Here is a 13,256-nt window from a genome sequence, read left to right on the forward strand (position 1 = left end):
GTGACCTACGACCAAAACTAAGCGCTAAAAGACACGAAAATGCTCAAAGACAGGTCAATATTGCCCAAAAAGAAGGCAATCTGACATGTAAACGCAATCATTACACGGCTAAACCCATATTTTCCCCCGTGTTGGAGCATATTAAGAAAGCTTTGTTGAGTACAAAGCTCTTGCTTTGATCACTGGCTTCTGTTTTACCTGATTACGGTAGAGGCTTAACTACCGAGAAATGTCTAATTAACTGTTTTTCTTTACTTTTTTCAGATTTGTTTGGTTTATCATTTTAACTTCTACTTACAACTATTCTCCAACTCCAGAGAGAAATACAGTGTTTTTTGTTTGCTATAATTTAACGTTATACTGATGAGAGCTGAAAGAGTGAATTAAAATAGTGAAGCTAGGACCTAAACCAAAACAAGGAGCTGAAAGACACTAAAATGCTCAAAGACAGGTCAATATTGCCCAAAAAGAAGGCAATCTGACATGTAAACGCAATTATTACACGGCTAACCCTATATTTTCCCCCGTGTTGGAGAATATTAAGAAAGATTTATTGGGTACAAAGCTCTTGCTTTGATCACTGGCTTCACTCTAATCGGTTTTACCTGATTACAGTAGAGGCTTACCTACCAAGAAACGTATAATTAACTGTTTTTCTTTACTTTTTACAGATTTGTTTGGTTTAATTTATAGTTTTAACTTCTACTTACAACTATTCTCCAACTCCAGAGTTTTTCGTTTGCTATAATTTAACGTTATACCGATGAGAGCTGAAAGAGTGAATTAAAATAGTGAAGCTCGGACCTAAAAACCAAAACAAGGAGCTGAAAGACACTGAAACGCTCAAATAAAAGCCTCACTTTAAGCGATACCTTTCATATTAAGACACCGTTGATTAGAGCAGATTTACACTGACTTTATACTCACTTGCCAGTTCATTAGGTACGCTAGAGAAAACACATACATTCTAATACAACACTCATTTGATTCGATTGGGTTTTCATTTTAGCGGCTGTGGTTTGCGGTAGTATTGAACTGTGATTGTGTTGTATCGACACACGTTCCTATTGTTTCGACCACCCCAGGGTAAATAACCGAAACCACGTGCTCCACAATGACCATCTAGTTCGGGGGTGTTTAGTTAAGGGGGGCCACATACAACCCAGTTTGATCTCAAGCAGGCCGCACCAGTAACATGACAGCATAATAACCTATAGCTCCACATTTTATCCATTTGTTTTAATGCAAAGATGAACAAGTAAATCAGGAGAACGTTTACATTTAATAAACTAACCTTCGTAACAGATTAAATTTCTCAAGAAAAATAAATGTAATTCGGTCACGTCGCTGTCTGCTGTTCAGTCCTGGGTCTCAGTGTTGTGTTCTCTTTATAAAACAGTGGACAAATTAGGCACAGCAGTTACTTTCATTGAAAAATTGCATCGTCTTCTACGTAGTTTTCGCATTTCATTCAGGCTGCGGACCAGATTAGACCATCCGGTAGGCCGCTTTTGGCCCACGGGCCATACGTTTGACACCTGTAAACATTATAACAGCCGTGAAAGGGGGTTTAGTGCAGGACTGTTGTATTTAATATGCATTTGTTTTCACTAGAGTAATTAACGTCTTGGCAAGTGAGTGGACTTAGAAATGGTGATGCCTTCAGGTGCCTATTTTTTTACTTTTGTGCTCAAATTAACACAAATATCAGATGGTGAACCCCATTTTCCCTGACAAATTCAACTATTTCTATGTAAGAAGACAAAAGTGGCTTTAAAGTGTGACGATAATTAAATCTTCTGGGGTGGGGGGAGGAAGCAGTGACACATCAAGATTAGCCAGAGAGCTGGCATGAACACACGTTGACTGATCGATCAATCAACCGTTGCCCTTTGCTCTGCGACAGAAGCTCTCCTCCAGACCAGACAACAGGAGACGGAGATCACTGTATTGCTTGGATTAAAGACCTCCACTGTGTCTGAACAGCAGCCATGACCTCTCACACACACACACACACACACACACACACACACACATATACACACACACACACGTGAACATTAATAAACAACGTTTTCTTTTTTTATAATCACATTTTTAGACAGGCAATGTGTTGAACAATAGGCAGTGAAATGCAATCACACGTCAATGGTCAAAAATAATATATATATATATGTGTGTGTATATATATTAAGTAAAACTATGCATAAACATGAAGTTAGGTGACTACTGGGAGTGTGTTCTCTACATTTCAACGTAACCTGAACAAAGCCCTGTTTGGGTCGAGCTATTGAGGAAGACTTTCTCCAACTAATCTTCTAAAAAAATGTCGACGAGATGCTGTAAAGTAAGCTTACAGAAACACTAGTGGGGTCACCTGTGGGTTGAGTTAGGTATTTCCGGTTATGTAACTTCAAACAAGAGAGAGGGTTTTTAAAAAAACTCGAAAAAGTGCAACATGAGAACACAAAGAAAAGAGAAAGAAAAAAGAAAAACAGCTTCACTTAAAAAGAAAACCTTCAAATCACACAAGTCAAACCTGAAACAATCCGAGAGTGGTGAGGTTTAAATTAACTTAACACACAAACAGCATGACACCAAATCCAGCACCCCAGTACTGTCCTTCAATAAGAAGACCCTAGCTGCAACCTTTTTACGTCTGCACGGGTAGAATAAAGTGCCAGTGGCAGCTGCTCTTGTATCATTTCCTGTATATAAACTTTAGTTCCGGCAGCACAAGCGCGTTCATACTTTTTTTTTTGGTCCGAGCCCCCTCAGACTGAACTCCCCCGACGAGCTAATAATTTGACGATCCCCCAGTGACTTTGTGCTGAGCTATTCAAGTGCTTTAAAACGTTAAGACACTCGGTTACATGTCTGGGTTGTTGAGGTACGAATCTTATCAAAAAAAATCAAAAAGTCACGCCGCGCACCGCGACTACAGATTTTAGTTTCGGGCGTGAAACCCTGTCGCCAAACGCTCCGCGGCGACTAATTAATACGCAAACGCATAATTGGATTAAGTGCCATTTGCATACAAACGCCACAGAGTGAATTAGCTCCGCGGCTTTGGCAAACGTTTTGAAGGACTTACTACCAAACTCTGAAAAATACTCGAATGCTACTCTGTTAGTTTGATGGTATGAAAAAAGTGAGTCCGTTTAAGACCCGTCTCCTAAAAAAATAGCTTGATATGGATAAAATCCTTTTTAAAGTATTACTATTATTATTATTATAATCAGTAACGTGTAATATTCAAATAGCACCCTTGCACCCCCGCCCACCCCACCCCACCCCACCCCGGCCTTACAGCTGTGTGGCGACACAGCGTTTCAGTGTGCGCCTCGTCTTTGGAGAAGATTCAACCCTCGTGAGTCTGAAAGGATAAAACTTGAACCTTAGTAGCTAAAAAGTACCTTCATAAAAATGTATGAGCCTGCACATGTAATACCTTAGTTATTAGTTTCAAAACTGGGAAGACGCTGCTGCTGCTGCTGCTGCTGCTGCTGCTACAGACACACCAGCCTCTAAATGTTGCACTTATGACAGAAGGACCACGGACTGTGACGATGAGACGATCGGCCTTAGCAGCGTTGTAGCGGTGCAGTCTGGATGAGGAAGGCTGTGCAAAATGGGCATTGTGAGGTCTCCCCTTTCCTCCCGGGGGGGGCTCTTAGTGGTGGGACTGTGAGGAGGATGACGAGGAGGAAGAGGGCTGCGTGGGGAGGAGGCTGTGGGAGCGTGAAGGCCGTTGGGGTCGCGGCTGCTGCTGCTGCTGCTGCTGCTGCTGCTGCTGCTGAGTGGCGACGCCGGAGTCGGAGGAATCCAAACCCGGGCTGCCTTCGTTGACCTCCGTGTCCAGCTGGGCCGGACACTCGAAGTGAACACAGTGGAACACCTGCAGAGACAGACAACCTGTTAATCTGACTGCATTAACTGTATCAACATGTATTAATCCAAACGTAGCCACGACTGAACATCACATGGAGTTTACCTCATTAGCAGTGTTGTGAGTCCCGACGATGCGGATGAAGGAGGCAGGCTGCTTATCAAACGTCAGCGTCTGCCATGATCTGTAGGACGACAAAAATATGGAACTCACATTTTCCAGACTTCACAGGATAGTTGAAGTGTTTGACAATCAACCCTGAGTCCGGTTATTTGGAAAACGGCACAAGTACAATTAAGATTTAGCCGAAAATTAAATCTCTGTCCACATGCAAAGCAGTTCCCTCGTCCTCCATTGCTTTGTAGACGACAGTTGGTCTCTAGAGGACGTTCGAGGCTCTGGTTGCCAAGAGGTAACTCATCTTGTATATTTACTGCGTCTAATGTTGAAGAGCGAAATGAGCAGAAACATATAAATATTGCTGAAAATAAAGCCAGTGACGGGATTTAATCTGGATTAACCCTTTGACGCTGCAAGCCCGCCATCAGCATGGTGAATCTGTTGGTAGAAACCAAAGTTGTGGACGGTGTTTGCTTGAGTAAAACCAAACCATCTGACCGAGTTTAGTCAAAACACCTGGATGTGTACTCGCCACCAACCGTTTTAATTGGCATTGGGAGGTACCTTGTGTGGCCTTACAGCAGGTACGGCTAGGTATCCCAGAATGCATTTCAAGTACGCTTGGTGTTCCAGTTACAGAACGAAACATCCTGCGACCTCGAAGGATCCAACTTGAAAAGTCCCAGCTACCAAGTCTGACGTTTGGATGCTCGGTAATGAGCTCTATCTGTGCTCCCATTGGTCGATGCGTCAAAGTTGAGTTTGGTTCAACTTGGGACCCGCCCACTTTTTGACCGTCATCTGTTCTAGTTGGTAGATTTGAAACAGACTAAGCTGCGTGTTTCCTTACAGAGTAATCAGTGGTTCAATCAGCCATAACATTATGACCTAATACTGTGAAGGTCTCCCTTGTGGTGACTCATCAGAGAATGGACATGGGCCTTCTGAGGGTGTCCTGTGGTGTCTGGCAACACAATGTTGTTAGTGAGGGGTCTTTGAGGGGAGGGGCCTCTGTGGATCATCCCACAGACACTTGATCAGTTTGGGATCTAGTGAATTTGGAGGCCAGGTCAACACCTTGAGCAGTTTTTGTTGTTTGGCAGATCGCATTGTCCTGCTGGGGATGGCCGCTGCCTTTGGGGAGTGTTGTTGTTATGGGGTGGGGGGCGCCTGTTGCCAGAAACGCCCGTGTGATTCCCAGGAGCAGAACACTGCACAGTAACGAGGTTATTAACGTTTACTTCACCTGTGAGTGGTTTTAATGTTGTGGCTGATTGGTTTATAAAATGAAATAGGAGCAAGTAAAAAAGCTGCAGCCTCTTAATGTGTATTGAAGATATCGTGAACGCAGACAGAGGAATCCGGCGCCTCACCGACATGCCACCCTGGTGCGGTCGACCACCTTCGTCCACTGCTGCTGGTTGGTGGAAACCTCAATGTAGTAGCTGTAGGAGCGCTCGTCACAGTCCCACAGGAGCAGCCTGAGCACACAGGAAACAAACAAATAAATAATAAATACACTGATTTGTTTCTTTAGTCATAATCTGTGTCAACAATCGCTTCACAACAGACGGGCGCTACCTCAAGGATCCTACGGAGAAGGGCTGAGCCAGCTGGATGACGATGGCTCCGGAGCCCAGCTGATGGCAGGTGTACCCGGAGTCCCAGTCGTAGTTGCGCGTGTCGCCGTTGAGCAAGGCGTTTCGGCTACGGCTCACGCCCTCGATCACGCTGGCACATGAGGAAATAGTCGCCACGTTCTCGCTCGGCACTGAACACACAATGAGAGGAGGGTTTACACGCTAGTTTTTTTTTTTTTCAGCGTAGAGACACGGAGTCGTTTTCTTTCTGCGACTTACCCAAGAGCCCGTCGTCGAGGGTGAACGAGCGGTGGGTGAACATGCATTCAAAAGCCACGAGGTGGAAGACCTTGTTGACCGTGTTGTGTGTTCCCACGATGCGAACGTACCTGAAACACAAAGAAGGAACATCAGGAGAACCAGAACGTTGATTCTTTTCAAATTTATTGTTTGTCAAGACCTTTAAATACAAGCTGAATATAGCAGGGGTGGCTAATACGGCCCTCAATTCAGCAACAACAACTCAACACGACCGTCTTTCTTAAAGGGACAGCGCTATTTTTCTAACAATTTTTCTTAGACTAATCAAAAGAAAGAAATAGATAAGTAGATCACTTTGACTTGGTCATTGTCATTGACTTCCTGACTAACAGACTAACAGCATGTCAGGGTGGGCACCTCCACATCCTCCACATCCTCCACATCCTCCACTATTGTCCTTAATACTGGTGTTCCTCAGGGTTGTGTTCTGGGCCCAGTCTTGTACACACAATACAGTGGTTCCTCGTTTATCGCGGGAGTTACGTTCTAAAAATAACCCGCGATAGGCGAAATCCGCGAAGTAGTCAGCTTTATTTTTTACAATGATTATAAATATTTTAAGGTTGCAAAACCCCTCACTACACACTTTATACACTTTTCTCAATAACTTGCAAACATACCGCACTTCAGTCACACTGCCAGCGATCAAAGATACTGTTTATGTAAATTTGGCAAGCTGAACGCATTCTGTACTGTACAAGAGACACCGTATGGAGGAGATTGATTGACAATGGTCTACAGTCCCTTAGCCAATCAGGACGCAGAAAACAATGCGCTGTAAAAAAAAAAAAAAAGCATGCAAAATTGCACTAAAAAAATCCGCGAAACTGCGAGGCCGCGAAAGGTGAATTGCATTATAGCGAGGGACAACTGTACACCCATGACTGCGTCGCCACCCATAGCTCCAACACCCTCACTGAATCTGCAGATGACACATCCGTTGTGGGGCTTGATGAACAACGATGACGAGCAGATCCACTCCCGTGCCTAGAGGAGATCTAGTCCAGCCGACTCCTCCGACGGGCCACGAAGATCCGGGACGACCCCGCCCACCTGGGACACTCACCGGCCTTCCCTCTGCCAGACTCGGAGCCATGCGAGGCCGCGCAAACATGACCCCGCCCCCACCCCAACCAAACACACAAACACTACCCTCCCACACCAAATAGACGGACCACTACGTTTCTACAACTGTTCTTTGCACTAGTGTTAATACAGACTATGTATACATAATATTTTTACTGCACCTTAATATTTATTACTAGGGATGCACCGAATAGTCGGCCACCAAACATTTTCAGCCGAAAATGGCCCAAAAGTGCATTTTCGGTTTTCGGCCGAAAGACTTTTAACGCCGAAACAACGCGGCCAAAACTGGATGTTGTGATGACGCAAGCAACAACCGCACGTATTTCAATATATAAAGTATTACATAAATATTATATAAAGACCCACTGATAGCGATTTGCAAAACGTGTGATGCTGAAATTTCAAGAGGTGAATTTCTCCATGTCGGGTTTAATTCATCACCTGAAATCCAAACATCCAAGCAAGGAAGTTTCCCGGTGATGGTGCCGGTGCCCATTACGTCGATCGCGATAGACCGGTAGATCGCGTACCATTGGGAAAAGAAAAAAATAAATAAGTCTCATCATTTATCTGCTGCACTTCCAAAACAAACAGCAAGACAAACGTTCATCTTTTTGTTTTGTTTTCTCACTTTTTATTGCGACATGCGCATGTTCTTCATTTTTCAGTTTTCGGTTTCGGCCAAGAATTTCTCATTTCGGTGCATCCCTGTTTATTACTTATGTTACCTTTATTTTGTTGTATGCTTGCGACATGTAGCTGCTACAAGAGATGCAGCCAAACAGAATTTCGTTGTATTCTTGTACAATGACAATAAAGCTTCTTCTCCTTCTTCTTTCTGTTTAAATATTCAGATGTTACTGATTTATCTGTTCTTATCGTCAGCCTTTGTCTGAACCCAAATTAGCTGCGCCTCTGGAAAGGAGTCAGTTGGGCTCGTTTTGGTTCATTATCCGTCCACCCATTCATCCAAAAAACAGGTCGCGGTGACAGCAGGCTAAGTGTAGACGCCCCCCCCCCCCCCCCCAGCAACGCACTCTTGTTTTTTTATCACAGCAGATCCCGAGGCGTTCCCCAGCCAGAGGGGATATGTAATCCCACCAGAGAGGGTTTAGATGTAGCCCTGGGGGGGCACCGTGGGAGTCCCCAGACACTAAGGCAGTATGGAGTACCTCGCCTTTAACCCTGTTTGTGATATTGAGATGTTATCGTCTGTTTGTAGGAATACGTCTATGTTAGTGGCTTGTATGAAGAATCATTAACGCAAAAAGTCTTAAAACTAATCTGATTAGGTTCCACTCATCCTGCTACAAACATCTCCAGCCTATAGATGTCAGAAAGCCCAAATGAGTCACTACTCGTGTAAACGTGTGTTTCTGATTAATGAGCTCTGGTTGGGTGAAGTGTGGGACGCGACTCCTCAACCACAGCTTGGGCCACAGAACAACAGCTGAGCCGGGAGCCACAGGGTTTGGTTTACCTGCAGACTCGCGGCGTGAAGTACAGATTCTGCCACGAGCGGCACAGGTACTTGGAGTGGTCGACGACGCGCACCCAGTCCAGCTCGTCCATAGACACCTCGATGTAGTAGGAGTAAGACCTTGAAGACACACAGACGACGTTTAAGGGTCATTACGCGAACCACCACCACCACCTCTGGACAAACACTGATCCAGTCTGTTGCTTCTTGTCCGTCTCACCGGCTGTCTCTGTCCCAGAGCAGCAGGCGGACGTGGTTGATGATGGACGGCTGGCCCAGTTTGACCTGAATCCCGGCCCGGCCGTCCTCCTCGATGGGGTGTCTGGAGAAGCCGTGGTCCAGGTCGTAGTTCTGGGTGTCTCCGTCCAGCAGCGCCGACTTCAGCTCTCCTTTCACCACCTGAGCGCCGTACTTCATGGTGGCGATGTTCTCCTCCGGGACTGAAAACACAGAATCACATATGACTTACGTCTCTACAACGAGTCCCCGTCAGGACATATTTAATAACTTTAACCATCTGGTTTCAGTAACAATGACAAACGAAGGACAAAGAGGACTAACTGAGCATCCCCCGGTAGTTGAGGTCCATGTTGCGGCTCTCAGACCGGGTCTTTATGGCGTCCAGGAGATCGTCCGGGCTCAGGAGGCCGGACGGCCGCACCACGTTCAGCATCTCTGTCACGGTCATGAGCGGCAGCCGCACCGCCGACATCACCTCCTGGGACTCGTCCTCGTCCTCGTGCTGCCGGCACCAGCGGCACAAAGCCTGGAAGATCTCCTTCTCGGTGGCGGCGAACGAGTCCCGCCTGACCACGGTCAGCAGAGCGGTCTGCGGACAACGCGGGCCCATCAATAAGTCAGTTTAGAAGCTCGTAAATGAAGCAATAAATGTCGGGGATGCACCGAAAACATCATCACAACATCTTGTTTGGGCCGTGTTGCTTCGGCGATAACATTTTGGCCAAAAATGACCCAAAAGTGCATTTTCGGCCAAAAAATTTCGGACTTTTATCGCCGAAACAACACGTGCAAGCAACAACCGCAGAAAATTTTTGGTGCATCCCTAATAAAAGTTCCTCTAACACAAGAACAAAGCAGCTGCCATACCGAGTGCAGCTCTTCGGCACCTCTCACCTTGGACAGCATGAGGAAACCGTCAGAGTTCAACACTTCCGGCGCGTGCCTGTCCATGTAGGCGCAGCAGGCGGCGCTGAGCGCGCTCAGGGAGTAGAGGCTGGCCACGTCGAACACCAGGCAGACGTTGTTGTTGTGCAGGACGGTGCGCAGGAACTCGGACGTGGAGTCCTCCAGGGGCTGCAGGCCGTAGCGGTGGGCCAGGCCCAGGAAGTCCAGCAGCACCTCCTCCCGGGCCGAGCTGAGGCTGGCCCGGCCCGTGTACAGGTAGTTGAGCAGCATCGAGAAGGCCTCGGCCCGCGTCTCCTCCAGACACACCTCCGCCTGGGGCTGGGACTCCTTCATCCCGCCGTACAGCAGGGCCCTAAAGGAGACGGGAGAAGTTTGTCCTAGTGTAATCAGCCAAGAAAGTCCAACAACCACATGTAAACACACTCAGTGAATGAAAAACTAAACTGCCAAATTATAAACAGAGTCAAAAAGTCAAAGCCAGATATTTAAAAGCACCTGAAGTAGTGGCAGCGAGCAGCCAGGATGACCCGGTGCGCCGGGTAGCGCTTCCCCTCCACGATGAAGGTGACATCGCTGTACTCCTCCCCGAGCACCAGCGAGCCGAGCTGCTCCGACAGCAGGTGGATGTGGTCGATCTCCGACACGGATGCCAGGGGACGCAGGGGGTGACTGTTACTCATGGTGGACGGCCGCCAGAGAGTCACATCTGCCGCGGGACGGGGCCGCGGGACGGGGGGGCAAGAACCGAAAGCAAAAACACAAGACACAGAAGGGTTAGCTTACGCCGCGCAGGCTAATGCTAAATGCTAACAAGAGCGGAAGATAACGGTTACGCTAAATAAACAAAACTAACTGTTAGATATTGTGTTTTCAGAGGACATATTTTAAATAGTTTTAAAAATAAACATATAAGACAAACAGCGTTTTACACGAGATACTGATAAATAACTAGCTAAACTGTCTTGTTTACAGCCGTTGGTGTCGCGGACATTTGACACCTCAGCAAACGTTAGCCAACAGCTCGGTAGCATCGCGTTTTTAAAGCCCGTCCTGCGTTAAAGACTCACCGAGCAGCTCTCGCGCACTCCCGTGTTCGGGCTAAGTCGTTTTCAGACGCACGGTTGTCGGTGTTTTGTCCACAACGTGCAAGAAAAATTGCAGCTCCAAATTCACAATTCCTCCAACATCACATCACCGGAAGCCAATTCTAGGTCAACTGACAGGAACTTCCGGTTCCCTCTGGAGGGGTTTCAAAATAAAAGTTCACAAGAAAAGCGTGGAGGCGATGATGATTTGTTTATGTCACGTTTTAATATTTAAAATTAAAATAAAAAAAAAATACTTATTACACAGCAGTGGCTCATATTAATCTCATAAGTTACAAGTAGCCTAATGCACCGTGCAAGTATAATCACATTTCAGGGACCATGAAGTAAAACGAGTTAAATAGTTGAGTACTGTTGCTACTTTTAATCAATTACATTTCAGAGGGACACTATACAATTTACTTTTCTGTAGCTTATTTTGCAGAGAAAGATCTTAAATCCCAAAACTGAGCATATAAAACACACAACATTGTTACACAGCAAATGAAGCAACCAGCAACAAAATATCATACACACAGTGGGTTGAATGAACTCCATTATGGCTCAGTGAGGGCATTGCATAAATGCTGCAATAATACAATACACAAAAATGTAACACTGATACAGGGCAATTTGGAGACGGACTGAATGCACTTAAATCAAACTAGTCCAGTTTAAGTTAAAGCGACTGATGCACACATGCACTCCCCAACCTCCAAGTGTGTAAGTCATAGACTGTATAAAGATGGACGGCGGAACAGCTCCTCTAAAGTGAGGCCGAAGCAAGTAGAGCTCCCCCTGGGGGCTGGATGCAGTATAGGTCATAAGCTCCACCCCCTCCATGTTAGTGGGCGGGACTTGGGCTGAAATAAAACACTCAAGAATGGTTTCTGTCATTTTAGGTAGTTGATGCATGTTCAAGTGTCATCTTTTCGGATAACTTTCGTTTTAGTTATTTGGCGCTGTAGAAACAGGATGTGACATAGTGTAGACTACTAATCTCTCCATAAAGTGGGTCCATGGGACCATGAGAGTTGGAAAAAAATAAATAAAAAAGTAAGTGCAGTGTATAATCCAGCATTTCCTTGTAACTGTTGAAGTTAGAGCAGAGCGTAGTATTAATTAAACAAAAACTAGAGTGAGTCTGGAGGAAGTGTGGGCGGGGCATCAATATCACGGCTCTGTGTGGCTCCACTCTTGGACCGTACTGATCAGACTCTGGCTCCAAAATCACAAGAGGCGCCGCCTGTATCCCCCAGGAAAACAACGTCAGTTTGGCCAATGAGAGCAAGTGGGGACGCATTGTCCATATTTATATACAGTCTATGGTGTAAACTTTTAAGTAAAGGCTTTATGGAGTAAAGCCTACTCCATAACCTAGATTTATGCTTCTGTATTGGATCTACAACGTAGCCTGTCATGCAACATCCCTGAAATTTAAATATGGGTCTCAGCTACACAGGCCACAACTTTGTGCCAATCTGCTAGAGCAGCATAAACCAACCTGTAGCCTTGGGCCTTGGGAGTGACTTACACTGTTGTTGAGAACATTTCTACAATTGCACTGTTTTTTACGGTGATTACGGTTGGTTGCTAGTCAACTGTGCTAGGTGTACTTAAAACAATGGCAACTGGAACTGAGTGGCTCATGTTGGAGTAGGAGCTAATAAGCAGTAAACAGTTGTGTTTGTTGAAATCACTGCAACGCCGAGAAGAGAGAAGGCGTCTGAGTAGATTGTATGTTGGAGGCTGTAAGAAGAAGGCGTTTCTGAGCTTGTGTGCGTCCTCCAAGAGACGTAAAAGAGGAAATGCATTTTAGAGCCATCACAGCTGTTGCAGTCTTACAGTTCTGGGGAGATGCATGTCAGGCTACAGCCTACATTTGACCCAGGAGTATAAATCAAGCTTCTTCACAGTGGTTACCGATGGCTGTCTCCTGCTCTTGTCTGCAAAACTTGCACCAGACTAACTTGTTAGCGATATGGTTTAGATTTAAACAAACATTTTTCATGTAAGTCAATATGAAAGCATCATTTATGTACAAAATTATCACACCAAACTGAAGGCATATCAAACCACAACCGACGAACATTCACGAAACTAAACTCAGCCTTGAAGACAAGCTAAAGAGCTGTACAGATGACCTAAGGGTAGCCCGACATTAGCACAGTTCATTAAGCAAGACATGTCAAATATTTCACAATTTCCGGCAGCCATATGTATCAGTGTTGAGTTATTACTTCTCCTTTTGACCGCCATGTGCCAACATCCCTTCCAAGTAAGAAGATTTTTACAGAAGCAGTGATCCGGTGACCTGCTTTTGCTTTTGTTTGATTAGTTGACAGTTGCGTAGAGGTCAGCTGAGGAAGCTTTCACAGTGCTGTAGGTCACTGCATCACCTTCATCATCATCATCAATTTTACGTCCAGCCTGGAAACAAACAGCACAACAGGATGTGACCTCATGTACTCGTACCAACACGTAACTAGAATACCCAATCAGACGTCTTACTTTGTCTCTCCTGTTGGTGTTCTTGGTGTAGCTGA

The 13,256-nt window shown here is 45.6% G+C and overlaps 1 protein-coding gene across 2 annotated transcripts; it reads right to left on the reverse strand.

Annotated features, from left to right (window-relative positions):
* Positions 1-3,299: 3,299 nt before the first annotated feature.
* On the reverse strand, positions 3,300-10,829 carry btbd9 (BTB (POZ) domain containing 9). 2 transcript variants are annotated; one of them, XR_014699440.1, is made up of 12 exons: positions 10,693-10,829; positions 10,121-10,331; positions 9,614-9,977; positions 9,041-9,308; positions 8,700-8,919; positions 8,480-8,599; positions 5,869-5,978; positions 5,591-5,780; positions 5,383-5,490; positions 3,995-4,073; positions 3,452-3,898; positions 3,300-3,376 (listed from the first exon to the last, which is right to left on the reverse strand). XR_014699440.1 is itself a non-coding variant. In XM_084559880.1 (11 exons), the coding sequence occupies exons 2-11, from the start codon at positions 10,303-10,305 to the stop codon at positions 3,674-3,676; spliced, it is 1,869 nt and encodes a 622-aa protein (XP_084416006.1). In that variant the 5' UTR covers positions 10,306-10,331; positions 10,693-10,829; the 3' UTR covers positions 3,309-3,673. The 2 variants fall into 2 exon arrangements, 1 of the variants encoding a protein (XP_084416006.1); XM_084559880.1 differs by having other exon boundaries at positions 3,309-3,898.
* Positions 10,830-13,256: the final 2,427 nt, after the last annotated feature.

The sequence above is a fragment of the Chelon labrosus genome, assembly GCF_963514085.1.
Source record: "Chelon labrosus genome assembly, chromosome: 14".
NCBI classification, from domain to species: domain Eukaryota; kingdom Metazoa; phylum Chordata; class Actinopteri; order Mugiliformes; family Mugilidae; genus Chelon; species Chelon labrosus.

Excerpts from the sequence above, each read along its gene's own strand:
- btbd9 (XM_084559880.1), bottom strand. The coding sequence starts at position 10,305 with ATGAGTAACAGTCACCCCCTGCGTCCCCTGGCATCCGTGTCGGAGATC. Across the intron at positions 5,979-8,479 it reads TTCACGCCGCGAGTCTGCAG|GTACGTTCGCATCGTGGGAA; the intron begins GTAAACCAAACC and ends TTTGTGTTTCAG. Across the intron at positions 5,491-5,590 it reads TTCTCCGTAGGATCCTTGAG|GCTGCTCCTGTGGGACTGTG; the intron begins GTAGCGCCCGTC and ends CTGTGTGCTCAG.